General features: G+C 42.2%; 1 protein-coding gene across 3 annotated transcripts in view; it reads left to right on the forward strand.

Annotated features, from left to right (window-relative positions):
• Positions 1 to 17,133, forward strand: part of LOC140454651 (leucine-rich repeat and fibronectin type III domain-containing protein 1-like protein) — a 238,908-nt gene extending 221,775 nt beyond the window's left edge. For 2 of the 3 annotated variants that reach the window (XM_072549568.1, XM_072549569.1), the window contains exon 3: positions 15,550 to 17,133. In XM_072549568.1, coding sequence (XP_072405669.1) covers positions 15,550 to 16,450 — 901 coding nt within the window. In that variant the 3' untranslated portion in view covers positions 16,451 to 17,133. The remainder of the gene's footprint in view (positions 1 to 15,549) is intronic. The other variant, XM_072549570.1, reaches the window with a different exon arrangement.
• The last annotated feature ends 9,602 nt before the right edge of the window (positions 17,134 to 26,735 follow it).

A 26,735-nucleotide genomic window follows, 5' to 3' on the forward strand; every position in this document is an offset into this window, starting at 1 on the left:
TTATTGAAATTAAACTCCATCGGCTGCTCCTCAGCCCATTGGCCCATCTGATCAAGATCTCATTGTACTCTGAGGTAACCTTCTTTGCTGTCCACTGCACCTCCAATTTTGGTGTCATCTGCATTTTACTACCGACACCTCTTAAGCTCAGATCCAAATCATTTATACAAATGACGAAAAGCAGTGCACCCAGCACCGATCCTTGTGGCACTCCATTGGTCACAGGCCTCCAGTCTGAAAAACAACCCTCCACCACCACCCTCTGTCTTCTACCTTTGAGCCAGTTCTGTATCTAAATGGCTAGTTCTCCCTGTATTCCATGAGATCTATTCTTGCTAACCAATCTCCCATGAAGGAACCTTGTCTAATGCCTTACTTAAGTCCACATAGATCGCTCTGCCCTCATCAATCCTCTTTGTTACTTCTTCAAAAGCTCAATCAAATTCATGAGACATGATTTCCCACATACAAAGTAATATTGACTATCCCTAATCAGTCCTTGCTTTTCCAAATATATGTACATCCTGTCCCTCAGAATTCCCTTCAACAACTTGACCACCGAGGTTAGACTCACTGGTCTATAGTTCCCGGCTTGTCCTTACCACCCTTCTTAAATAGTGGTATCACGTTAGCCAACCTCCAGTCTTCTGGTACCTCACCTGTGTCTATCGATGATACAAATATCTCAGCAAGAGGCCCAGCAATCACTTCCCTAGCCTCCCATAGAGTTCTAGGGTTACACCTGATCAGGTGCTGGGGATTTATCCACTTTTATGCATTTCAAGGCATCCAGCACTTCCTCCTCTGTAATATGGACATTTTTCAAGATGTCACCATGTATTTCCCTACAGTCTATATCTTCCATGTCCTTCTCCACAGTAAACACTGATGCAAAATACTCATTTAGTACCTCCTCCATCTACTGTGGCTCCACACAAAGGCCGTCTTGCTGATCTTTGAGGGGCGTTATTCTCTCCCTAGTTACCCTTTTGGCCTTAATATATTTATAAAAATCCTTTTGATTCCCCTTAACCCTATTTGCCAAAGTTATCTCATGTCCCCTTTTTGCCCTCCTGATTTCCCTCTTAAGTATACTCCTACTGCCTTTATACTCTAAGGATTCACTCAATCTATCCTATCTATACCTGACATATACTTCCTTCTTCTTCTTAACCAAACCCTCAATTTCTTTAGTCATCCAGCATTCCCTATATCTACCAGCCTTTCCTTTCGCCCTAACAGGAATATGCTATTTCTGGACTCTTGTTATCTCATTTTTGAAGGCTTCTCATTTTTCAGGATACAAGGGAATGAAAAGCCTTATCTGTTCCAGACTGCTGTCCTCTCAAACCCTCTCAATGAGACACCCTCCACATGTGGGGCTAATCGTCATTCATGTTCTGCTCACAGGATTGTGGGCATGCTGGGGCATGGGGCAGGAATGGCTTAACAATATGGATAGACAGTCAATTCCACATTGTACTCTCAACCAGGATGAAGCAATGCTCGGCCCAGCTTTGACTGCTATCATGTTGTTTTCGGGGACTTGATGCTCTGCAGGTTTAGACCAGTTTTCCCATGGTTCCCTTTCAAGAACTTAATATCTGCAAAATCAACTGGCGCTTTCATCAGTTTTACTGGTTCATTTGTTCCCTGTTTCTCTGACAGCCTCCAAGAATGAGACTCTGAATTCCTTCTAAAAATCCATAACATTTCTAATTCCTGCTGCTGATGTGCCTCATTAGAAGCTGTCTTCTGACTAATTGCAGGTTCGGAGGAAGACTAAGTTTACTGAACCTAGAAGCAAGCCCATTTACACTGCAGTCACAACCATTATATCCCTCACTGCAAAATGTGCTATGGCATCATAATCAAACAATGTCATATTACGGGACTGTAAACTGGATTTACGGAACATACTAAGGAATCACAGGCTGGAATGATGCACATCAGAAGTGTGCTACAAACTTAGGAGTATTATGGTAAAGCATTTGTTGAATTAGCAATAGTGTGTGTTAAAGTATGTGATAGATTAAATTGGGATTAAAAACACAAGATGCAAGAAGTTTGTGGGGTTTGTTAATATGAATTTAAGAAATATGGGTTTACAAGTCCTAGTGCGTGTAGAATTTTAGTTGTGGAATTAGAGATTACTAATTAAATCATTGCATAAAATGAGGACTGTATATAGTTCTGTGCACTCCATTTTCAGATGGATATTCTCAATGAGTAAGTGGATCAAGGGTAACAGGGAGAAGGCAGGAGAATGAGGTTGAGAAACATATTCGCTGTGGTGGAACAGACTCGATTGGTCAAATGGCCTAATTCTGCTCCTATATCCCATAGTCTTGTGGTCTTATAATTTGGCCACATGCAAGAATTACAGGGCAGGAGTAATCTGAATGTCAACAGGGCTCCAAATATCAGATGATAGAGAAAAGTTCTGTAAACTAGTGCTTGACATATTAAGCCAGCTTTGTGTCCCCTGGAATATAAAAGGTTAAAGGGGGATCTGATTGAGGGCTTAAGATTCAAGAATGAATTGAGAGGGGAGGAAGAGAAGAATGTGAATAGGAAAAAAAATCTTTACTCACAAGTGACTAACTGAAATTAATTTGGGTTTGTCTTCATCTGTCTTTGGTAAAGAGCTATTGATTTCCAGAGAATATGTTGGTCATAGGAAAAGAATTTCTATTAGTTCAGGAACAATTATTGCTTCAGAACACAAACACAGGGAGAGAATATGCAATCTCTCAAATTCATTCTTTATTCAATGAGATTACTCTTGATGAGATTACATCCTCACTGAAAGATGTTTAAAGGGTCTTTTGAAATTTTTTAAAGCTGAGGTCATTATTAATTGTTGTTCCCATTGTCCTGGGATGGCAGGTCTGATGTATAATGTGGAGATGCTGGTGTTGCACTGGGGTGTACAAAGTTAAAAATCACACAACACCAGATTATCATCCAACAGATTTATTTGGAAGCACTAGCTTTCGGAGCACTGCTCCTTCATCAGGTGGTTGTGGAATACAATTATAAGACACAGAATTTATAGCAAAAGATTACAGTGTCATGCAACTGAAATAATATACAGCATTGAACAAATCTAGATTGTTGTTAAGTCTTTCAACATTTAGAATGGGTTACAGGTTTCGATTCATTAATATGCAAATCCCAGAACTACTTTTAAGTCACATTCTTGAGATGATTTAAGGTTTTATAAAAAAAGGTGACATCTCAGCTCAGACAATGCATTAGAGTATGTCTATATCTCAATCTTGAGTCAGACTGGTTCTAATTCCAAAGTGGAATTTACAAAATATTACATGGATTGACTGTCTGCAGGTTGTCCATTTTTTGAGCAAAATAGAATGTATCTGAAAATATAGATCTGCAAGTACAAATTCACCCGATAGACTTATATGTGTGTGCATGTGCATGAGAGAGAGAGAGAGGGTGAGTGTGTGCATGTGAGTGTGTGCGTGAGCGAATTTACATCTGCACATGTGTAAGCTTGGCATAGTGTGTGAGTGAGTGTGATGGGGTATAAGTCTGTGAGAGGGTTTGTGCATGGCTATTAGTGTGGAGGTGTACGTGAGAGAGAGTGTGTATATAAGAGAGGGTTTCGTTTTGTGTGTGTGTGTGTGTAAGAGTGTGTATGCGTGTGAAAGAGTGTATAGTGCAGTGGGGTCACCTGTAGTGTGACATGAACCCAAGGTCCCAGTTGGAACTATATTCACTGGAGTTTAGAGGAACAAGAAAGGGATGTCATAGAAACTGATAAAATTCTAACAAGACTGGACAGGATAAAGGCACGAAGTATGTTTCCGATGGTGAGGGAAGCTAAGTTCGGGAACGCAGTCTAAGAATACAAGGTAGGGCTAAGATCAGAAGCAAATTCTTCACTTTCCCAACGGTGGAGAAATCCAGAACAAAGACCGTAACATCAGAGTCACGTCAGACAGGAGAGAAGCATGGGTTTCCTCCGGGTGCTCTGGTTTCCTCCCACAGTCCAAAGATGTGCAGGTTAGGCAAATTGGCAAAGCTAAATTGCCCGTAGTGTTAGGTGCATTAGTTAGGGGTAAATACAAGGTAGGGCAATGGGTCTGGGTGAGTTACTCTTCAGCAGGTCGGTGTGGACCTATTGGGCTGAAGGGCCTGTTTCCATACTGTTTGGAATCTAATCTAAAGCTGGGGAACAGTCTTCACAAGAAAGGAGATCTAGCCATGAGCAACTCTCCCATACAAACTAGATACTAACTCTATTCGTAATGTTCACTCTGTAATTAGTCAATCCTTTTCTAGCCAGGGGTATAAGGGATAATAAAGCCAAGCCAATAAATTGGAGGTCGAAGATAGGTCAACTATCATCTCATTGAATGAAGAATGTGTTCTGAAGCAATAATTGTTCCTGAAGTAGTTGAAATTCTTTTCCTATGACCAATATATTTTCTGTAAAACATAGATCAATATATAGCTCCTCTGGCGTATGTTACCATTTGTTTAAAGTTTTGAAAGAAATGAGCTAAAAGATTTTTTTATCTGTAGTCTTAACCAGAAGAAAAATCCTAAATTTATCTACAATTTTATTTCCAAAGCGTTTGCAAAGAAGTGTTGTTATAGACTCAACAAATATATGACATGCCATCTGTGCTGAGAAAAAACATATATATTTTCTGTTGGAATGTATGTATAATCAGAATAGACAAAGTGAAAGTGGTATCATTGCTCATTAAGTAAAGCGATTGGCAATTACTAAAATGGGAGAATTTGTTCTAAAAAGTGTTTGAAAATCTTAGGCTTCAATCACCTGCACATTATGTGGAAGCTCAGACTTTCTGTTAAACACAACGGAACTAACTCCTTCAGGTTATCAAGACTAAACTTGTGAATGTCGGCAGGAAATTACTGCCCATGTTGTAGAAGCCTCAAAAAACAATATGAAGAGTTGAAACATTGATTGTGAATATTGAGATTTCCTGATTGTCCCTGTGAAGGGACCAATTACTCTACTCACAAATAACTGAGTGAAAATGGTTTGGGGTTTATCTTTCTCTGTCTTTGGTAAATTCTCACTAGGTTGCATCCTCACTGAAAGTTGCTTAAGTGGTTTTAAAAGATTTTAAAGCTAATTCACTGTTCACCCTGAGAAGGTAGAACTAAAATATGAAGAGACACCGGATTGGTTAGGACTATATTCACTGGAGTTTAGAAGAATGAGGTAGGATCTTGGAGGAACCTATTAAATTCTAACAGGACTAGACAGGTTAAACATAGGAAGGATGCTCCTGATGACCAGGGAATCTAGAACCAGGGGTCACAGACTGAAGATATGGGAGAGGTCATTTATGACTGAGATGAGGAGAAATGTCTTCACCCAGCGAGTGGGGAGCCTGTGGAATTCTCTGTCACAGAAAGGCCAAACATTGATTGTTTTCAAGAAGAAGTAGGTAGCATGGTTGCTCAATAGTTATCACTGCTGATTTGTGGGACCTGGGCTCAAATCCCGCCTCAGGCAACTGTCTGTGTGGAGTTTGCACATTCTCCCTGTGTCTGTGCGGGTTTCCTCTGGATGCTCTGGTTTCCTCTCACAATCCAAAGATGTGCAGGTTAGGTGAATTGGTCATGCTAAATTGCCCGTAGTGTTCAGGGATGTGTATGTTAGGTGCATTAGTTAGGTGTAAATATAGGGTAGAGGAATGGGTTACTCTCTGGAGATTTGGTGGGGCCAAAGGGCCTGTTTCCACACTGTAGGAAAGTCTATTCTAAGAAATAGATTTAATTATTAGGGCTAAAGAGATCAAAGTGTATGGGGAGAAAGGGAACAGGGGTATTGAGCACAATGATCAGCTATGAATAATGGAGCAGGATTGAATGGCCTACTCCTGCTCCTAGTTTCTATCTTTCTATTAATGGAGAAAGGTTTGTCCGTATTGAAATGCCATTGGAACCACTCAAGGTCAATGCCAATGGATTTAACAATCTGAAGTTGGCTCAGGAACACATAAATCTTAACAGCACTCAAGACTCGACATGTTAGCGTTTCTCTCTCCACGGATGCAGCCTGATCCACTGTGATTTCCAGCATTTGTTGTTTTCATTTCAGATTGCAGCATCTGCAGTAATTCACTCCGCAATCTTAATAGTACCTCTCTCTCAAAGCATTTATCATCAAATGCTGGGCTCGAAATTTGGTTGATGAGCAAGTGAGCAATACCGAAAGAGCTAATTTTCAGTCAGAAAGTTCTGCAGTTGATTCATTGTTTGCCTGATGTGATTACATTAAGAATGATCAATGTCAATCGTCAAATTCAGAATCCAATCTGCTTTGGGGAAATCCAAATAATGGAATTGCTGTGATTTATGGATTGTCCTTGTGCTGTGATTGGATCATTCGGGATGGTAGTAAGCTACACTGGGGACATCAATCAAAATAAAAATTAATCTAACAAAAGTGCTGCCTTTTTAAATAAAATTCTAAATCATGAAGAAAACCAACCTGATCAATTTAATGTTTTCACTGTCCTCCAGAACAGAATGAACATTCCGTTTTAATCATTGGCCACCCTTTTCTATATTTAACTAAAGTTGTACGTGATTGATGCTAAAATAAAGGATTTGCAGTCATATAGCACCTTTCACATCCCCTGGGTGTCTCAAAACATTTTGGGTTTAGATTTAGTTTATTTTAGATTTCTTACTGCCACATGTACTCAAGTCCAGGAGTACAGTGAACAGTATGTAATGTCACCACACAGGGCGCCATCCTAAGTACAAAGTATCAAGGTATCGAATCATAAGATCAAGGTAAAAAGGAAGAGCAAAGTTAAAAGTTAAACTTTACAGTAATTCTTAGTATTTAGTAGAAAAATAAAGAAATAAAGCTAAAAGTCAAACATTACAGTCTTTTAAAAATGCTTAGTCATGCTGGAATGGAAATTCCTCCAGGGGCTCAATCTCCTCCTCTTTGCCATGGACTCCCAGCACAGTCCATTCCAGACCTCCCCACACCTTACCTACCAGTCCCCTGTCAAAGCAACCACCACACCTGACGATCATGACGGCAATTAAGTACTTTTTGAATTGGGGCACTGTTACTGTATAATACATTTAACAGCTAATCTGCTCACAACAAGTTCCTATAAACAAGCAGGTAAGTTCCCAGCTGATTTGGACAGAAATCTTGTTGGCAAAGCTGTCAGTGGGTCATGTTTACACACGCTCAGGGAGTGCTACATGGCTGCTTGTGTCTCTCAGTGAACAGAGAGGATCAGTGTCCTCTCTGCAATGGATAGCAGGGATGTCTGGTGGTGGTATCCTTTCTCCTAAGTTCTCATAATGACCCTCAACCAACTGAGAATGCACAACAGAGTCAAGCGTACATCGTGCTGCAAGTTTGCATACCAAAAGTATTTACCATTCACTTGTCATTTTTATTATCCATCTTCGTTAGGAGAGGCCTAGGAAATCCAGTTAGTGTTCTGAGGGTCACAGGTTAAAATCTCACCATGGCAGATAGTGGAATTTGAATTCAATAAAAGTCTAGATTTAAAGGGCTAACGATGAACATGAAGCCATTGCCAAGTCTTGGGGAGATCAAAACGCAGGAATCAGCCAGCATTTCTGCTTCTGGTCCCTGTCAGCAAATGAACCCTTTGTTAGAAGGTGATTGTAGGTGAGGATAGAACAGTGACTGGTGAACCTGCCAATACAGACATGGAGACTCAAACACAGATGTTGGCAAAGTTCGAGGAAGCTGTCAATGCTCATTAACCCAAATGACAGGGAAAGCCATTGGCAGTGAATAAATCAAACTAATAAAAAAGTCATTCCAATACAAAGGTAGTAATGACTTCCAATTTCCAATTTTAGTTTTGATGTAAAAATGTGAAGGTACATTTATCAGGTGTGCAGTGAGGCAGAATTATTACTGCTGCCCTGACTCTCCCAAGAACATATCAGATCTGACAACTCAAAGTTACTTCGAGCAGTTCCCTAAGTGATGGACTCTCAACAGAAAACTGCCCAGAGTCAATATCTGTATGGAACCCCGTGCTGTCCCTGTCCTGTGAGTGTTTGATGGGGACAGCATACAGGGAGTTTTACTCTGTATCTAACCCCGTGCTGTCCCTGACCTGGAAATATTTGATGGGGACAGTGCAGAGCAAACTTAACTCTGTATCAAATCCTATGTTGTACCAGTTTTGACAGTGTTTGATGAGGACAGTGTAGACAGAGCTTTACTCTATATTTGACCCTTGGTCTGGAAGTGTTTGGTGCTGATACTGGGGGCTGTTTTCTGCCCAAAGCAGGACTGGGCTCAGTAGGTGGTGTTTCTGATGATTCATGGAATTACAGAATAGAATCATAGAACTTTACAGCACAAAAGGAGGCTGTTCAACCCACTGTGTCTGTACTAGCTCCTCAACAAGCTACCCAGCTAGTCCCACTCTCCAGTCCTATCTCCATCACCCTGTAGTTTTATCCCTTTCAAATACATACCCAGCTCTCATTTGAAACCTCCTCTGGAGATCCATGTCCACCATTCTCCCAGGCAGCGCATCCCAAATCCCAACAACTCTCTGAGTGAAAAAAGTTTCTCCTCATCTCACTCCGAGCTCTCTTGCCGACAATCCTGAAACTGTGACTCTCTAGTGACTGATGTACAAACTAGTGGAAACAGAATATCCTCCTTTACCCGGTCAAAATTGTCCATAATTTTGAACACCTCAATAAGGTCACCTCCTAACATCATCTGGTCCAAGGAGAATGAGCTCAATCTCTCTTAATCTTTCCTTGTATCCAAAATCCCTCATTCCTGGGATCATTGTAGTAAATCTCCTTTGAGCTTGGGTTTCCTCCAGGTGCTCTGGTTTCCTCCCACAGTCCAAAAATGTGCAGGTTAGGTGAATTGGTCATGGTAAATTGTCCGTAGTGTTAGGTGAAGGGGTAAATGTAGGGGAATGGGTCTGGGTGGGTTGCTCTTTGGAGGGTTGGTGTGGGCTTGTTGGGCTGAAGGGCCTGTTTCCACACTGTAGGGAATCTAATCTAAAAAAAACTTTCTCTAAGGCTTTAATATCCTTCCTTCAATAAGGTGCCCAGAACTGAACACAGTCATTGACCATGATGCCTTGTCACTGTCCATGGTGCTGATCTGCTGAGCCTTTCCTGCCTCTGGGTTATCTCCAGGAAGGCAGCTTCTGGAAGGTGTTCATACTCTGCCCCTCCACTGAGTGGTACATAATGAGGCCAATTGAAATGTGCTGACTTTTCTGACACTTAACAGATCTCCTCCATCTGGGCCTCAGCCCCGTCCATGTGAGAGAACAGCAGCAGGCTTCATAAAAGATGTTGTGTAATTGGGGGAAGGTAGAGTGAGTGTGGCTCTATGGGGCTGGGAGGACAGTAACTGGGTTCACAGGAATCCAAAGTGGGGACCTCTCCCTCTGCCTTGATGGCCCGGCAACTGGAGATACTAATTTTCTAGAGTGTACAAGTCTTCCAAGGGAACCTGCCTCCTGAGCTTTACTCGCACACTCAGTAGGTGCTGCTGACTGAATAGGCATTTGCATGATCCTTCCTGCTTCCCAAATCTGCCTAGCACAGTGCTCCAGGAGGGGATTGCTTCATCAGCTGCTCCTTGTATCTCACCACAGCCAGTTCCCAATCCCGGATTCATCCTGGTGTCAGCAGGCAGAGTCAGGTGTGACCCACAACTCATTAATATTCTCTCTGTCTCTCTCTCTCTCTCTCTCTCTCTCTCTGTCTCTGTCTCTGTCTCCACAGAGGCTGCCAGACCTAATGAATTTCTCCAGCACTTCCTGTTTCTATTTCTGATTTGCAGTGTTTCACCTTTGCTCCTTGACCTCTGTAATGGGAAATGTTCCATTTCCCAGTGCGACCATTTCTCACCTTCATCAGCACAAACCAGCCATAAATGTCAGGTTCTGTCTAACAGAAGATTCAGTAATCTTCCTGGTAAATCTTTTTATGTCAACTCATCAGGACTGAATGATGCCCTTGGCATTTTCTAACCATTGCTGCCATACAACCCACTTGCATTTGCAGGCTGGTACATCTTAGTGCCGTAGCCTGAAGCTGACACTTGACAGAAGAGAAGATACTTGGTCAGGTTAGTAAGAACGTGCTATGGTTACCATGGTCTAGCAACAATCAAACCCATCCCCCTTTTGTCTCAGTTAGTCATTGCAGACAGCTTTGAATGAAGAGATAGCATTAGCACAAAGAGAATGGGCAGAATGGCCTTCCTCTGAGGTATACCTTCCACAATTCTTTGTATACCTTTAATTTATTCATTCATGGAATGTGGGTGTCCCCGTCTAGCTCAGCAGTAAATGCCTGTCCCTAATTACCCTGAGGGGAGTTGTGAATCAAATGCATTGTTGTGGGTCTGGAGTCACGTGTAGGCCAGACTGAGTAAGGGTCAGTGTGCAGTCAATGGGCTGAGTGGCCAGCTTTGACAATGTATGGATTCTATGATTCTTTCCCTTACAGCTGCTAGTTTTCATCCCCAGACTCCCAATCAATGTATCTGTCACTATGTCTATCAGTTGAATTCCAATTTCACCATCTGCCATGGGTCCCTGGAATTATAGTTCAGTTTTAGGACCACTAGGCCCCCCACCCCCAGACTCTAGAACTAACTCCTTGTCCTGACAGTTTAGGAAGTTACTTGATGTGAAATGACTCTGATTGAAGCCACTGTAATTTGAATATAAGCTGACGTTTCTCAGAGTCTGAAATAAAAATTGAAAGAACTGCAGATGCTGTAAATCAGAAACAAAAACAGAAATTACTGGAAAAACTCAGCAGGTTTGGCAGCATCTGTGGAGAGAGATCAGAGTGAACATTCCAGGTTGAGTGACCCTTCCTCAGATGTTTTTCATAGGTGCTGCCAGACCTGCTGAGCTTTTCCAGTAATTTCTGTTTTTTGTTTTTTATCTGAGTGTTTACATGCACAGTGCACCAGCACCGGACAATGTATGAACACATTCCTCAGATAGCTCTCTCTACTCTCCCTTTCCCTTTCTGATGTTTGGGAGCTTCCAGTCTTGTTTGTTACTGTGATGTTAGAGGCTCATAACAGTCCTGGGCCTTTGTAGCTCAGGTGATAGCAGCCATGCCTCTGAACCAGATTGTTCCATGGTCACATCCCACCAGGATCTTAGCCAGTGATACAGGCAAGGCCTGGTGCAGTGTGGGGGTAAATCATGGCCCAACAACTGGTGAACTTGCTATACTCAGGGTAGGGGCAAGGATCTGAGACAGAGTCGGAAAAAACACCAGGGTCCAGAGTTACTGTTATTGCTCTGGTCTAATCCCCAGAACTGGATAAGTGAGGAAGAGGGAGCTGAGACTGAGAATTTTTTTAAAATTTCAAACATATACTTTATTCATTAAACATATCTTTGTATATATACATACTCACAAATGCAGTTTGGTTCTGTATAGTAGCCTATCAAGGAAACGAACAAACATTGGAGTTTGACCCTATCCAAACAAACCAAAGACATGTCTTACACTTACAGGACTATATTTACATGCATTTGACGCACTAGGAGGGTCCAATAACTGAACAAACCCCATTTACCTTCAACAGGAAGACCTCAGATGGTGGTCTTTCCCCACTGCCCCTTGACAGCAGCTGCCCCAGGCTTTAGTGCATCCCTCAGCACGTAGTCCTGGACCTTGGTATATGCCGGTCTGTAACACTCAGTCAAGGTCAACTCTTTGTTCTGGAAGACCATTATGCCACCACAAAATCAACAGTTTCATTTCCCAAAGGCTTAAACTTTGAAAATGATTCAGTTTCACTGATATGGTTAACATTCAGTGACTCCCCAGTTAGGTAGAGCAGGTTGATTGGACCTGATCTGACTAGACCTTAACCGTTTCCAGTAGGACTTCTCCTGTTGATGGTCTCATTCCTAAAGGCACTGTCTTGATGAGGAGTTTTGCCTGACTTATTTTGCATGGCAACTGCTTTCAATCACTCTGAACTGTTTGATTAGCAGCTTCTGATTGGTTTCTAGAGGGTGTTGTCACATGTCCTGAGAATTGTCCACTGACTTCCATCGCAATTCAAACCAATCATAAAATATATTGTCACAGAAACCACATGCTCAATTCCAATGAGAATAACATTCAATCTGTTTGGAGATGGAGGAGGGTGATTTAACCAGCGCTGTGGGACCACCCTATTGGGAAAAGCTGGAAAAAGAATACCTTAGAGAAGCAAACCATTCCATGTATACATGACCACTGGGAACAAGAGGCTTTTTCTATTGTACGTTAATCATGCTTGAACTAGCATGATGGCTCAGTAGTTAGCACTGCTGCCTCACTGCACCAGTGACCCAGGTTCGATTCCACACTCAGATGACTGTCTGTGTGGAGTTTGCACATTCTCCCTGAGTCTGTGTGGGTTTCCTTTGTGTGCTCTGGTTTCCTCCCACAATCCAAAGGTGTGTAGGTTAGGGTGGATTGGCCATGCTAAATTGCCCATGGTATCTGGGGATGCGTAGGTTACGTGGATTGGCCACGGGGAGTGCAGGGTTACAGGGATAGGGTACGGGGATAAGTTTAGGTAGGATGCTCTTTGGACGGTCAGCATGGACTGACTGATCTGTTTCCACACTGTAGGGATTCTTTGATTGTTTCACAGATTCAGGCAGGTGATGTGATTTTCTAATTAATCTATAAAACTGACCAACGTCCAGGCAGCCATTTTGTTTTGGCAACAATGTTTACCATTAATATCTGTGATCCATGTGGTTTTATTGACTGACACATTTGTGTTAGATCTGAGGAGTGATTGAATGCAAGGGAATATTGTGAGGTGATATTGGAAAACCACTTTTTCACAATCAGGGAAAAATGCTGAGCTGCTGCTGGTGTCTTCATCTTCCCATGACACGAGGAATTAGTGTCACATTATCAATTAGCTCAAAAGGACCAACTACTGCTACACATTGTTCGAACACATCAATCAGACTGGTCTTCAATAACAAGACAATATACATAAGCTCTGGGGGTTTAGGGAGATGGATGACATGTTGGTACTTTGCAATTTAGAGCTGTTGTTTCTGTCATGTATTCACTGAGGATGTTAATAGGCTGAAGTACAAAGGAGGGCGAAGAAAATATGAAGGGTGGAGTGAAGACCCAAATCAGGCATCTATCTTCAGATATTTTACAGTCAGATCATTCCAATAATGAAGTGAATACAGCAAGAGATTACTGGCTAGAATTCTCTGACACTGCTTCAGGTTAAACTGCCCAGCAGCCTGTTCAGGGGAAAAAACCGCAGGAATCACCTCAAACTTTGAGGGAAACAGAAAAATACCATGTACAGAGCTCCAATGGTGAGATGGCAAAGGTTAGGTGAATTGGCCATGTTAAATTAACCAGGAGTGTCCAGGGATATGCGGGTTATTTGAGTTAGCTATGGTAAAAACCACATGCAAAGTTATGGGGATAGGGTGAGATTGTCTTTGGGATTTGGTGGATCAATGCAGACTTGGTGGACTGAATGTCCTCTTTCTACACTGTAGGAATTCTTTGATTCCATGTGCAATGATTGCACAATGCAAAGAGTATGGGCCATGCACTTGATGTCGCTTTTCAATCAGGAGTTAGGTCAGATTTCTATGTCTCTGGTTCAGTTGTGGTTTGCAATGTATAGAGTGTCTTAAGAATCCTTGCTGTCTAGACTCAGCTGATGAACTCAAATGAGCCTGTTTTCCGTAACAATGTCTCTGTTATCTTTAAATCATTAATAATGCTGTAACTATGCTCCCCATAAATGTGACATAGGGAGTTCCAAAATGTCCCACGAACCATTCCAGCACTGGCATCTCCAAATAATTTATAAGGGAATCAGCATTTTCAACATGTCCAGTGTTTAAGTCAATGCTATAAGAAATATCAAGAATGTGCCACAATACATTGGAATTTCCCACACAGAGAAATGTAAAACTCACCACCAATTGTTGTAAATGATACAACACAGAAACCACACTATGCTTCCCACCTCCTATAAATATTTACCTTTAGGTTCATAACTCTCCCAAACCATTCCTCTGACGATATCATTGTTTTTCAAGAATTCAGCAATTTGAACTATTCCTGTACAAAGAAGGAATTGGGAAGACTCCCTGCCCTAATTCTGATCTCCCTGCTGCGTCACATTGAGATTTTTCTCCATGCCCCAACTTTCTCCCAAGGTGACTGACCCATTTCCAACTGCAGAGTCCCAGACAGATTCCAGGGTCAGGGGTAACTCCTGTTCCAGCAAATGCCTTTGCAATAGAAATTGTCACAACAAAGACGAAGCTACACTTTTACTCCCTTCCCCAGTCCTACCCTGTACCATCCATTTATTGTTGGATAGGGGCTAGCTGTTGGGAATTGTGACTGAATGTGTTTTCCATTTCCTAGTGGAGTGTAGGTTCTGACCAGCTATAATTCCTGTGCTTCCAATCTCACTAATGTCAGCAGCAGCCAGTGGTCACAGCATATGGAGGCCCCTGCACTGCTCTGTACTAGTCTGCTGCGGAGAGCCTTTGGAGAGAAACTGTGACATTTATCTGTCTGAGTTTGCTTCTAGTTCCTCTGACCAATGGTTAAACTGCGTATAGCCGTGATGTAACTGTGTATAGCCGTGATGTAACTGGGTACAGCCGTGATGTAACTGGGTACAGCCATGATGTAACTGTGTATAGCCGTGATGTAACTGGGTATAGCTGTGATGTAACTGGGTATAGCTGTGATGTAACTGGGTATAGCTGTGATGTACTTTGGTACAGCCGTGATGTAACTGGGTTTAGCTGTGATATAACTGGGTGCAGCTGTGATGTAACTGGGTACAACCATGATGTAACTGGGTGTAGCTGTGATGTAAATGGGTATAGCTGTGATGTAATGTGGTACAGCTGTGATGTAACTGGGTGTAGCTGTAATGTAACTGGGTGTAGCTGTGATGTAACTGGGTGTAGCTGTGATGTAACTGGGTGTAGCTGTGATGTAAATGGGTGTAGCTGTGATGTAAATGGGTGTAGCTGTGATGTAAATGGGTACAGCTGTGATGTAACGTGGTACAGCCGTGATGTAACTGGGTGTAGCTGTGATGTAACGTGGTACAGCCGTGATGTAACTGGGTATAGCTGTGATGTAACGTGGTACAGCCGTGATGTAAATGGGTATAGGGGTAGTGTAACATTTTTTCTTCAGTCCGCCATTCTGTAACTAAGCAGTATACCTGGGTACCTTTATACCTAAGATGGTGCTGTAAGTCGTGACTTATAAACTTTTCACTGTACTCATTTGAGTACATGTGACAATAAAATTAATTAATTAATTCAGTTTGTTGAAGGAGATATAATCCCATTTCATGACCACTGACAACTCCAAGGGAGATTAACCCTAAACTCAAAATGATTCCGGAATGCCCAGATGACATCAATGTGGGAAATGTGATGCTGTATGTGATGGATATTTATTAACAGCAGGTTTTGTATCTTTTAGAATGATTCCATCTACAAGCAGAACCTTCTTGGTGAATGATCTGGCTCCGGGAAGGGACTATGACCTGTGCATTTTGGCTGTCTATGATGATGGGATTACTTCAATGACTGGCACTAGAGTGGTGGGCTGCGTCCAATTCACAACTGAACAAGAATACACCCAATGCCATTCAGTACACACCCAGTTCCTTGGTGGGACCATGATCATCATCATTGGTGGCATCATTGTGGCCTCTGTGTTGGTTTTCATTATCATCCTTATGATCAGATACAAAGTCTACAATAACACTGGGGAACACAAGACTGTGGTGAGCAACATGTGCTCACAGACTAATGGAGGTCAGAATGGAGGAATGACACAGTCCAGCTCAAAGCTCACCGAAGGTTCAGGTGAGTCCATTCAAGAGATTTTTGGTGAATCCTCCAAAGGTTTGGTGACTGTGTTATTGAACATGTCTCGGGAAAAGGGTGATTTTCCTCAAGCTACTGTGCTGACAGCAGACACTTTGTCTCACACACAATGCAGGAGGACAAAGCCAGTTGTAGACCCCCAGAAAGAAGCTCAGCTGTCCTCTGAAGAGGGACAGACAGAGGGGAGCACAACTGACTCCAGCTTGTCGGTTTGCTTGATTAGACCGCGCAAGGTCATGCTACCTCGAAGGGAAAAGGAAGCTAAACTAAGCAATGTATCTGTTCTGCCCTGCGAAATCTCGAGAACCCACCATAGACATTCGTTTGATGGAGACTATTCTCTGTTCCAGAGCCACAGCTACCCAAGGAGGGCACGGACTAAGGCAAATCTGACTGGCAGTGGGCAGAATTTGAACTCTGATGACACTGTCTTGGAGAACAAGAGAACCACGTGCAGCAGCACAGAATGGATGTTGGAAAGCACAGTGTGAGATCAACGTCACTCACAGGACTGCAACAACAGACCTTCATTAATGCAGGGCTATCATTAGCTTGGAGGTAAACCTTTCAAAAGGAGAGATCAGGCAGGGAACCTCAGATGTGTCGCTATGCATCTGCAGCGGTGCCTTAGTCTACCACAACACGGGGACATGGGAATGGAAAGGTTCATTGCTGCCAATGTCTGTGCCCAAGGACAGGACCATCGCTGTGTTCACAGAAGGAGTTGCTTGTTGTTTTCTTTCGTCTCTCCCGTCAGTGTTGCAACACTTTGCAATCCAGAGGGATTTGCGTTTAATAATGGGTGCATTTGGAGGACATCACGTCACACTAGACAGGATCCGCCATTGGAGAAACTATCGTCATTATCACTCTCATTTCGACTTAGACACGGCTTTGATGTTTAATGAAACCAGAAAATAAGACGTATACAAGCAGAAATTCATAGAAAGATGGGGGGGATGATTGATATATGTTGGACTGCTTTCAAATTCAAAATTATTTCATGTTTGATATTTGTTGTATCTGGCTGGCCTGGATAAATTTCTGTGCAAGTGTAATGTACTATATATCTATATATATGTCTTTATATAAAAATATAGATATTTATATGGATATATGTATCTGTATTCTACATTTATATCTAGTAGAGTTGTACCACCCATGATTTTTTTAAAGATGCTGTTGATGAACATGTTTTTATATTAAAAACCTGTGCCATCATTGTGTTTGCCTTTTTGTATGATTCTGAGTGTGGTTGTGATTTTTACTATAAGCTGAACAATTTTCTCAGCAAACTCTTTGTCAGAGAAATGGATGGAAAGAAAATTAATTGGAAGAGATATTCCACTCACGGCCCACTGGATGTTGGGAAACTTACCAAATTTTAATTCTGTGCAGTTCCCATTCCTCTAGCGACAGAGTGCTGATTGAGGGAAGTATTACCCTTGTTCTGATACAGCGAAAGAAAACCCAACTAAACAATTTAACCTCAAATTTTACTCGAGGTGCTGACCATAGAACAAAAAAATAACAAAGACCAATACAGCCCAGGAACACAGACTGTTCAGCCCTCCAAGTCTGTGCCGACACATTTTGCCCTTCCATACTAAAACTTTCTTCACTTGCAGGATCTGTATGCCTCTATTCCCTTCTTATTCATGTATTTGTCCGAGTGCTTCTTGAATGATGCTATGGTGTATGCTTCCACCACCTCCTCTGGCCGTGCATTCCAGGCACTCACCGCCCTTTGTGTGAAAAACTTGTCTGATACATCTTTTTTAAACATCCCCCTCTTTGCACCATGAACCTGTGTCCCCTAATAATTGACCCCTCCACCCCATGAAAACGCCTCATGCTTTCCACTCTGTCTATGCCGTTCACAATTTCACAAACACTATCAGGTCGCCCCTCAACCTCCTGCGTTCCAGTGAAAGCAAACACAGTCTATCCAACCTTTCCTCCTCGCTAACATCCCCCATATCAGGCAACATCTTGGTAAACCTTTTCTGTATCCTCTCCAAAACATTTGGTAGTATGGTCCCTGAATTCGACAGAAATGTTAAACATCCACTGACAAGTTGTCAATTTGGAATTTGTGGTTCAGTTTCACCCTGGTTGGCATAGCATAAATTGCAAAGAGATAATTCAGAAAGAAAAATAAACATAACTGAAATAAAGGCCCAGTTGTTTTACTCATGTCTGGCATTTGCGTGTGAAGAATTTCGCTTGTAAACAATTTTACAGAATTCTCATGATTATCCAAATAAGCATCAGAAATGTAACCCTGATCAGATCAGCATTCTCCCGTTTTCTCCTGTAATCCTGCCTACCTCCTTGCCATGAATTGCAACCTCTGCTCTTGTTCCCAGTCCCTTTCCCAGCATAATCTCACCCTCTTTTTATTAGCTCCTGTGTACCTCTGCCCCTGCCTCTTGGTTGAGACTGAGAATAGGAGTAGAGATCAGAGTGAAGGTTCGGGAGGATGTTTAAGAGATAAAGCTCAGTCAGCGAAGATATTCAGAACTAAATGCTCCTGTGCTAATTGGTGCAATCATTTTATAACTACTGTGTTAAAACAAGCAAGTCAGCAGCAAAGCAGAACCAGACAATATCTTCTACATTAGCAACAACCCATTTTACTGAAAAGACCATTTATTGGTGACAGTGGCTGCCTTGTAGATATCTCAAACTTCAGCCTGCAGTTGTTCTGTATCCTTAACATTGAAAATGCTAATGTTGCCCTGAAGGGAATTCTGAGTAAAGATGCTCATTGCTTTGGCGAATATAATTTCTTTCTTAACTCCTTTTAATTATTAATTAGTGTTTGCATTATTAATTTCTTTAAAGTTTGGTGTGTATAAATTTATCTCATGAATTTCAAGCATATTAAATTTGAGAGCATATTACACACATACAGAAGTAATTAATAGTAATTGAACACCAGTGAAGAGCATTTCATCCCCTGATTTGCACACACCAGATGGCTCGTTGTCACAGTCATATCGTGATAAATAGATGCCTGAGAGTGGGGTTACAGACTGTCATTTAGCCGAGTGTGTCACAGTCAGTATGGAACAGCCAGCTATACTTGGTAGTCTTCAATGGCTCTCTGTTACTGATATTTCTATAATGGAGGAGTTGGCAGGGCGGGGTGGGGGAAGTTGAATTTAGAAAGAGGTCCTTATGAGAACAGAACCTCAGGTCATTATGAAGAGGCTGACACTGCAACCAGAGCACCGACAGACTGTCAGAGAATAAACTGAGTCAGGCAGCTCCCCCTCTCAGATTGACCTTGAAGTAATAACTACATTGGGGCAGGGAGCTGAACTTTTAATAAAAAGGGCCAACCAACAACTTGCAATTCTATCACATGTTTAATGCTAAACTAAAGTCCCAAGGTCCAAAATTGGATGAAGAGAGGGGTATGGATCCTGTAAGTGAAGACAGTTTTAGTATGGAAGAGCAAAATGTCAGCACAGGCTTGGAGGGCCAAAGGGCCTGTTCCTGTGCTGTATTATTCTTTGTTTTCTTTGTTCTATGGTTAGAGACTTTTGAAGCCACAAAGAGGTTAAAACATAAGATTGAGATCTGGGGGCAACATTGGTAAATATTATCTGAGTTCTTCAAAGACTTGTGATTGACTCTCCTTCCTAATGAGCTATCGTGAGAAACAGGGTTCCAGGGTCGATCCCTGGTTTGGAGTGAAGTATCACTAATGTATCCAGTGAGGAATCACCATACAATGAGTTATCACATCTTTGGGTTTGGGAGAGAAAATCCACATAGAGTTCCCTTCTGGTTCATTGTCCAATAACCACTGGTGGAAAGTGTAGAAGATCAGGTGTTGGATGGTATCTGCTGTGATTCCATGCAGTGTTGAATGTCCAGCTAGAAGAAGCCTAAACATCGAATTAACTGAATTCTGGGTCTGTGTGCATGCACAAAAGGGTTTTCCACTGAAATAATAGCAAAAATAAACATCTTTAGGAGAGGAAAGGAGAGATCATGAAGTAAAAGTTAAAGCAGGAGAAACCCAGTGAAGTGTTGAGCAGCCGTTAATATCAAGTGGTGATGGAACATATCTTTGGCCATATAATCGCTTATTACCTTTCCCACTTCTTGTCGAATAATTTAACAGCCACTTGAGTCACATTATTAACTAGCATTCTTATATTAACATATAAAACTCATTTCTAAAACATAAATTTACAATAAATGGGCACATTTATAAGGGTTGGTACATTCAGGAATTCTCCACAGTGTAATAAATTCTTAGTTAGTTGGCCAAAAGATTCTAAGCTTCATCTAGAGTTTCTGTACAGTGCAGTCTATAAACCTCCTGACTGTCACATTGAGTCATTCATTCCAGACCTGCATGAGATGAGAAATAACAAAGGATTCATTTTAAAGCATTCGGGCAAAATATTGAAAACAGGCTCTATCCAGCCTTGCCTTTATTGGTCAGTGCATTGAGTACAGGGGTTGGGACATCACATTGTGGCTGTACAGGGCATTGGTGAGGCCACTTTTGGAATACTGTTTTCAACTTAGGTCTCCCTGCTGTAGGAAAGATGTTGTCAAAACTTGAAAGGGTTCAGAAAAGATTTACAAGATGTTCCTGGGTCTGGAGGGTTTAGGGAGAGGCTGAAAAGGCTGGGGTTATTTTTCCCGGAGCATCAGAGGTTGAGGGGTGATCTTATAGAGCTCTATAAAGTCAAGAAGGGCATGGATAGGATAAACAGTCAAGGTCTTTTTCTCAGAGTGGGGGAGTCCAAAACTAGAGGGCACAGATTTAAGGTGGGAGGGGGAAGATTTAAAAGGGACCTGAGGGGTAACTTTTTCATGCAGAGGGTGGTGTGTGTATGGAATGAGCTGCCAGAGGAAGTGGTGGAGGCTGGTACAATTACAACATTTAACAGGATGAGTATATGAATAGGAAGGGTTAAGAGAGATACGGGTCATGTGCTGGCAGATGGGACTAGATTAATTTAGGATTTCTGGTCAGCATGGATGGGTTGGACCAAAGGGATTTTTTTCCTGTGTTAAACAACTCTATAACTTTAAATTGATCGAGGAATCACAACAGAATTTACCAGGTGTTTGTAGGGGGCGACTGGGCTGGAATTGGTTCAATTTCTTGAGTTCCAAACACTGTGAAGATTCTTTTATGTGTGTGATTTGTTATAGACTATTGAGCCATGTCAGCAGACATGCAAACCTGTGAGCCACGAATGCCATGGGGTTTGGTTTCAGGACTGGGATTTAAACCAATTTTCTAGATTGACAATACAGAGGGGAAGCTTCACCTGTTGTGTGAGATTTTAAATCAAAGCTCTGAAGCTAGCAGTGTTCTTCCATTTGCTAAACTGACATTTCTTCCTCAAATAAATCCCAGAGAAAGGAATTATGTGGTTTGATGAGGTCAGCTAATTATAGTACTGGATATGGAAGATCCCAGAATGAAATAGATGGTGTGTGTAATTTTCACAATTTGTTAATGTTGTAGTGTGTCACCTAAACAATCACACGAGGCAGAAGATTTTCTTTAACAATAGAACATAGGTTTATTACACAAAAGAAGATTTTTCTTAAGAAAGCTAATTATACATAGAAAACAGTTATAATTATATCACAACCCACACCTCATCCTGTTTTCTGATACCATTCATTACAGAGACTCAAGAAATTACAATCCTATTTCAATTTTCCCGTAAAGAAAGAACATTTTATTGATCGTAAACTTCAGTGGAGCATCCTGAAATTGCAGATCTAAAGAAATGCAACTTTGTCTTTCTTTGTTTTCAATAATCAATCATATGTCCACATCAATGTGTAAATGTCATGGTTAATTTCTGTTTAATGCTCTGTAACTTCCTCGACCCCTCAATCCAGTTCTGCTCAGTGTTTTCTGGCAGGGATGCGTAAATTGTATCAGTTTACTCCTGCTGTGGGTGTGCTGGTAATTTGTCAGCTCGCTATGTGAAATTCGGGCCAGTTATCCCAGCTGTACTGACACTTCACACATGAGCTCTGTCGGTGATCACTGAGGGCAGTCTGAAGCTGGTCTGACTGTTTTGCCTTATTTAACTACAGAAAGTTACAGGTTCACACAGAGTTGCTTTAACCACCTCCAATGTGGCCAAATTCTCAATTGGAACAACCAAGTCCAAGAAGGAGTAACTTGAGCAATGTTGGAATTTACCGTTTCTCCTGAGATACTGCCGTGAAAATAACACATTGAAGGGAAAGATAGACTTGTATTTGTGTAGTACCTTCCATGACGTTATGATGTCCCTAAATGCCTGACAATTGATAAGGTGTTTTGGTTTTGCATGTCTGCAAGGCACAAGTTAGGAGTGTGAGGGAATACTCCCCACTTGTCCTGGATGGGGACAGCTACAACAACAGTCAAGAAGCTCAACACCATCCAGGACAAAGCACCACATCCACTCCCTCCATCACCGTCGTAGCAGCAGTGCATACCATATATAAGATGCACTGCAGAAACTCACCAAAGATCCTCAGGCAGCACCTTCCAAACCCATGACCACTTCCATCTAAATGGACAAGGGCAGCAGATACATGGGAACACCACCCCATGCAAGTTCCCCTCCAAGCTGCTCATCATCCTGACTTGGAAATACAGAGGAACCTCGATTATCCAAATGAGATGGGCGGGCACTACTTTGTTCGGATAATTGATTATTTGGTTAATCGATTAAATGCCTTTCCTCTGGGGCTCGGAGTTTTTAAAGTCTGCTCCTCTTTCAGGAGATAAGGCAGCAGCACACGACGCGCGAGCCCACCCCCTTCCCCCCGTTCAACACCACCCCCCGCCTGCCCCGTGCACTCTCCCCCCACCCACCCGCCCCTGCCCCCTTTCCAGGGCAACTGGACTGGACATCAACCACAAGACTGCTGCTACTGGGGGGATAGTGGGGGGGGGGGGGAACAAGTCTCCAAATACCACACACAGCCCCCCCATACATACACACACATACAAACATACACAGACACAGACACACACAAACATACAGACAAACACACACAAACATACACAGACACACACAAACATACAGACAAACACACACAGACACAGACACACACAAACATACAGACACACACAAACATACAGACAAACACAAACATACACAGACACACACAAACATACAGACAAACACACACAGACACAGACACACACACAAACACACAGACACAGACACACACAAACATACAGACATACACACACAGACACAAACATACAGACAAACACAAACATACACAGACACACACAAACATACACACAAACACACACAGACACAGACACACACAAACATACACACAAACACACAGACACAGACACACACAAACATACAGACAAACACACACAGACACAGACACACACAAACATACACACAAACACACACAGACACAGACACACACAAACATACAGACAAACACACACAGACACACAACTTTTTACTGCAACTTTTTGACAGATTCCACCTTTACCCTGAACAGGACAATGTTAGAGAGATTAGCTGGGGAAGGGGAGTTTACAGTACACCCCTGTGTAGAACTCCAGGGAAAGTGTGGGAAGAGAGAGGGCCAGAGGTCAGTCATTTGGAGACGGTGCCTGTTTAATCACTGTCAACAAAAGATGCGATCACTGTTGGAAACACGTCTTTGATGTAATGTTTCTATCGGGACCTCAAAATCCCCTTCAGATAATCTGATATTTGGATAATTGATATTCGGATAATCGAGGTTCCTCTGTATATCGCCGTTCCATCACTGTCAAAATCCTGGAATTCCCTTCCTAGGGGCATTGTGGGCCAACCCACAGCACATGGACTGCAGCGGTTCAAGAAGGCAGCTCACCCCCACCTTCTCAAGGGGGCAACTGGGGATGGGTAATAAATACTGGCCCAGCCAGCAATGCTCACGTTCTGTGAATGAATAAAAAGGTGAATCTGAAGTGTGGTTACTTTCATATTGTAGTCTACATATGGCTGGCTATTTGTGAACAGGAAGAACCCATAACAATGTGCTATTTGACAGGATTTATTAATACTAGACAATATGTGATTGAATACAAATAATTCCATATGCTGGCCATGAAATTGGGTTTCTCTGACATTTGTGTACAAGCTCTTAACAAATGAGGATAGAATTCCATTGTAATGGTGGAACTAACACTCTTAAAATAAAAGATTTGAATGTCTTTGTTAAAACAGCAGATGCTTGATATAAATGCACTGCATATTCACACACTAATATTTGGACAGTCCAATTTCAGAGAATTCATGCTGGTGTTGTGTAAAACCTCAGTCTTCTAATCAGCTTTTCAAACATCTGTCATGTTTTCTACCAAATGCACAGGGCTGTGATCTATCAGCCGTGCCATTTACACTCGATGAGTCTTCCTGCCTGCCACATGTAGCAGAATTGTATATCTATTTACAATTTCAATCCACTCAGGGCACGGAGTGAATCTCTTTCTGAATAGACAGTACAAGACTGCCTGTGTATAACTGCCACAGTATATGGTTCTGTAGCTCAGAACACTTGCCAACAATGGCAAGCAGGCACAACTGCACTTTCAGACTTAAATTCAACTGGCAAAGGAAAACAAAGCTGCAATAGAAACTCTTTGTTCGGCAATCAAGACTAATTGGAGGTTGAACAGGGAACAAGAAACTGAACTAAAAATTTACTAATTGAAATGGAACCAGAAAAGACCGATTACCTTATTGACCTCTCCCATCTGCTATCTCATCCAATGGTACATCTGTAATTCAATGTTCATAGTCGTCTCTATAACCACAAGCAATAGATTTCAAACATTAGGAAAGAGACCAAGATGAATACTGTTCCCATTGAGTTACCATCATATTGAAGTGATGCAATGAGAAAATCAGAATGCGTTTTGGTGGGCACTTCCCATTTCTGGCTTATTTATATAAGGTACTCTTTGAATGTTCAAACACTCCAGTTCTCAATGAAACATTATCTCTATTTCTCTCTCCATTGATGTTGCCAGACCAGCTAAGCATCTCCTCCTCAAGGATGGCTCAATGGCTCACACTGCTATCTCACATTGCTGGGGACTCTGGTTCAATTCCACCCTTGGGTGACTGCCTGTGTGAAGTTTACACATTCTCCTCATGTCTGTGTGGGTTACCTCCTGCAGTCCAAAAATGTGCAAGTTAGATGGAATGGCCATGCTAAACTGGCCAGGGATGCGTGGGCTAGGTGGAAATTCAGGGATAGGGGTGGGATACTCTTTGGAGGGTTGATGCACTGAATGGCTTGCTTCCACACTGTAGGGATTCTATGTAACAATCTACGCTAATTACTCTTTAGCTAATTTCTTTCTTTTTGTTTTCTTGGAACCCTGAACCTCTTCCCCTTCCCTCTTCGGTGGTTGTTTGGTTTCCTGTAAATGTTGCTTCGAGTTCTTTCATTCCATCATCATTACTGAAACATTCACTTCCATAAGCACAGCATTGTAAGTGGTTTGCAGCTCCTCATTGTGTAAACTGTGTTGTGTAAGGTGATGTTTTGCAGCTCTGTCATTTTTTCCAGCATTGATTTACCTTAAGCTGATGTATCAATAGCTGCTCATGCTGAGACTGATCTAATCTACATGTGACTCGCTCCAGATTTTGCTGCAAACTAACAATCTTTTCCTTGCTTTCCTGGTACAGAGTTTATAGTTCATCCTGGTATCTTTCTTTCTCTTGCAACTCTCCCTTCACCTTTGTGAGCTGAGCAGAGACATTCCTTAAAGACTTACCAAAAAACCAAAGAACTGCAGACGCTGGAAATCAGAAACGAAAACAGAAATTATTGGAAGAACACGGCAGGTCTGGCAGCATCTGTGGAGAGAGCAGAATTATCGTGCGACCAAGGGTGTGTTTAATATGCAGTCCTTCATTGCTCAGGCCTTTGAGTATTGGAGTTAGGACGTCATGTTGAAGTTGTATAGGGTGTTGTTGAGGCTTCTGGAATACTGTGTGTAGTTCTGGTCACCCTGCTATAGAAAGGATATTAGTACATTGGAGAGGACTCAGAAAAGGTTTACCAGGACGTTGCCAGGAATGGAGGGTTTGAAGAGAGGCTGGACAACCTGGAGCTTTTTTCACTGGAGAATAAGAGGTTGAGGGGTGATCTTAGAGAGATTTATAAAATTATGCAGGGCTTAGATAAAGTGAACAGCAAAGGCTTTTTTTCCTAAGGTGGGAGAGTTGGCATATTTTTAAGGTGAGAGAAGAAAGTTTTAAAAAGGATATGACGGGCAACATTTTAACACAGAAGCTGTGAGCTAAAACAAACCCAGTTGTTATCTCTGGTTTGTTACCCGTGCCACGTGATACCAAGGAGGGGAACAGGGAGAGATATCAGCTGAACACGTAACTGCAAGGATGGTGCAGGAGGGAGGGCTTCAGGTACTTGGATAATTGGGGCTCATTCTGGAGAAGGTGGGACCTCTACAAACAGGACGGTCTTCACTTGAGCCAGAGGGTTATAATATCCTGGGTGGGAAATTTGCTGGTGCTATTCGGGTGGGTTTAAACTAGCTCAGCAGGGGGATGGGAACCGGAGGTGTAGTTGCAGTGCACAGGAGGATGAGAGTAGGGAGGACAGGGACAGGATTTCAGGGTCACAGGAATGTGCAGGCAGACAGCAAACTGGTTTGAATTGTGTCTACTTCAACGCCAGAAGTATCTGAAATAAGGTAGGTGAGCTTGCAGCGTGGATAGGTACCTGGGA

This window comes from Chiloscyllium punctatum, chromosome 29, assembly GCF_047496795.1.
Source record: "Chiloscyllium punctatum isolate Juve2018m chromosome 29, sChiPun1.3, whole genome shotgun sequence".
Classification (NCBI taxonomy): Eukaryota; Metazoa; Chordata; class Chondrichthyes; order Orectolobiformes; family Hemiscylliidae; genus Chiloscyllium; species Chiloscyllium punctatum.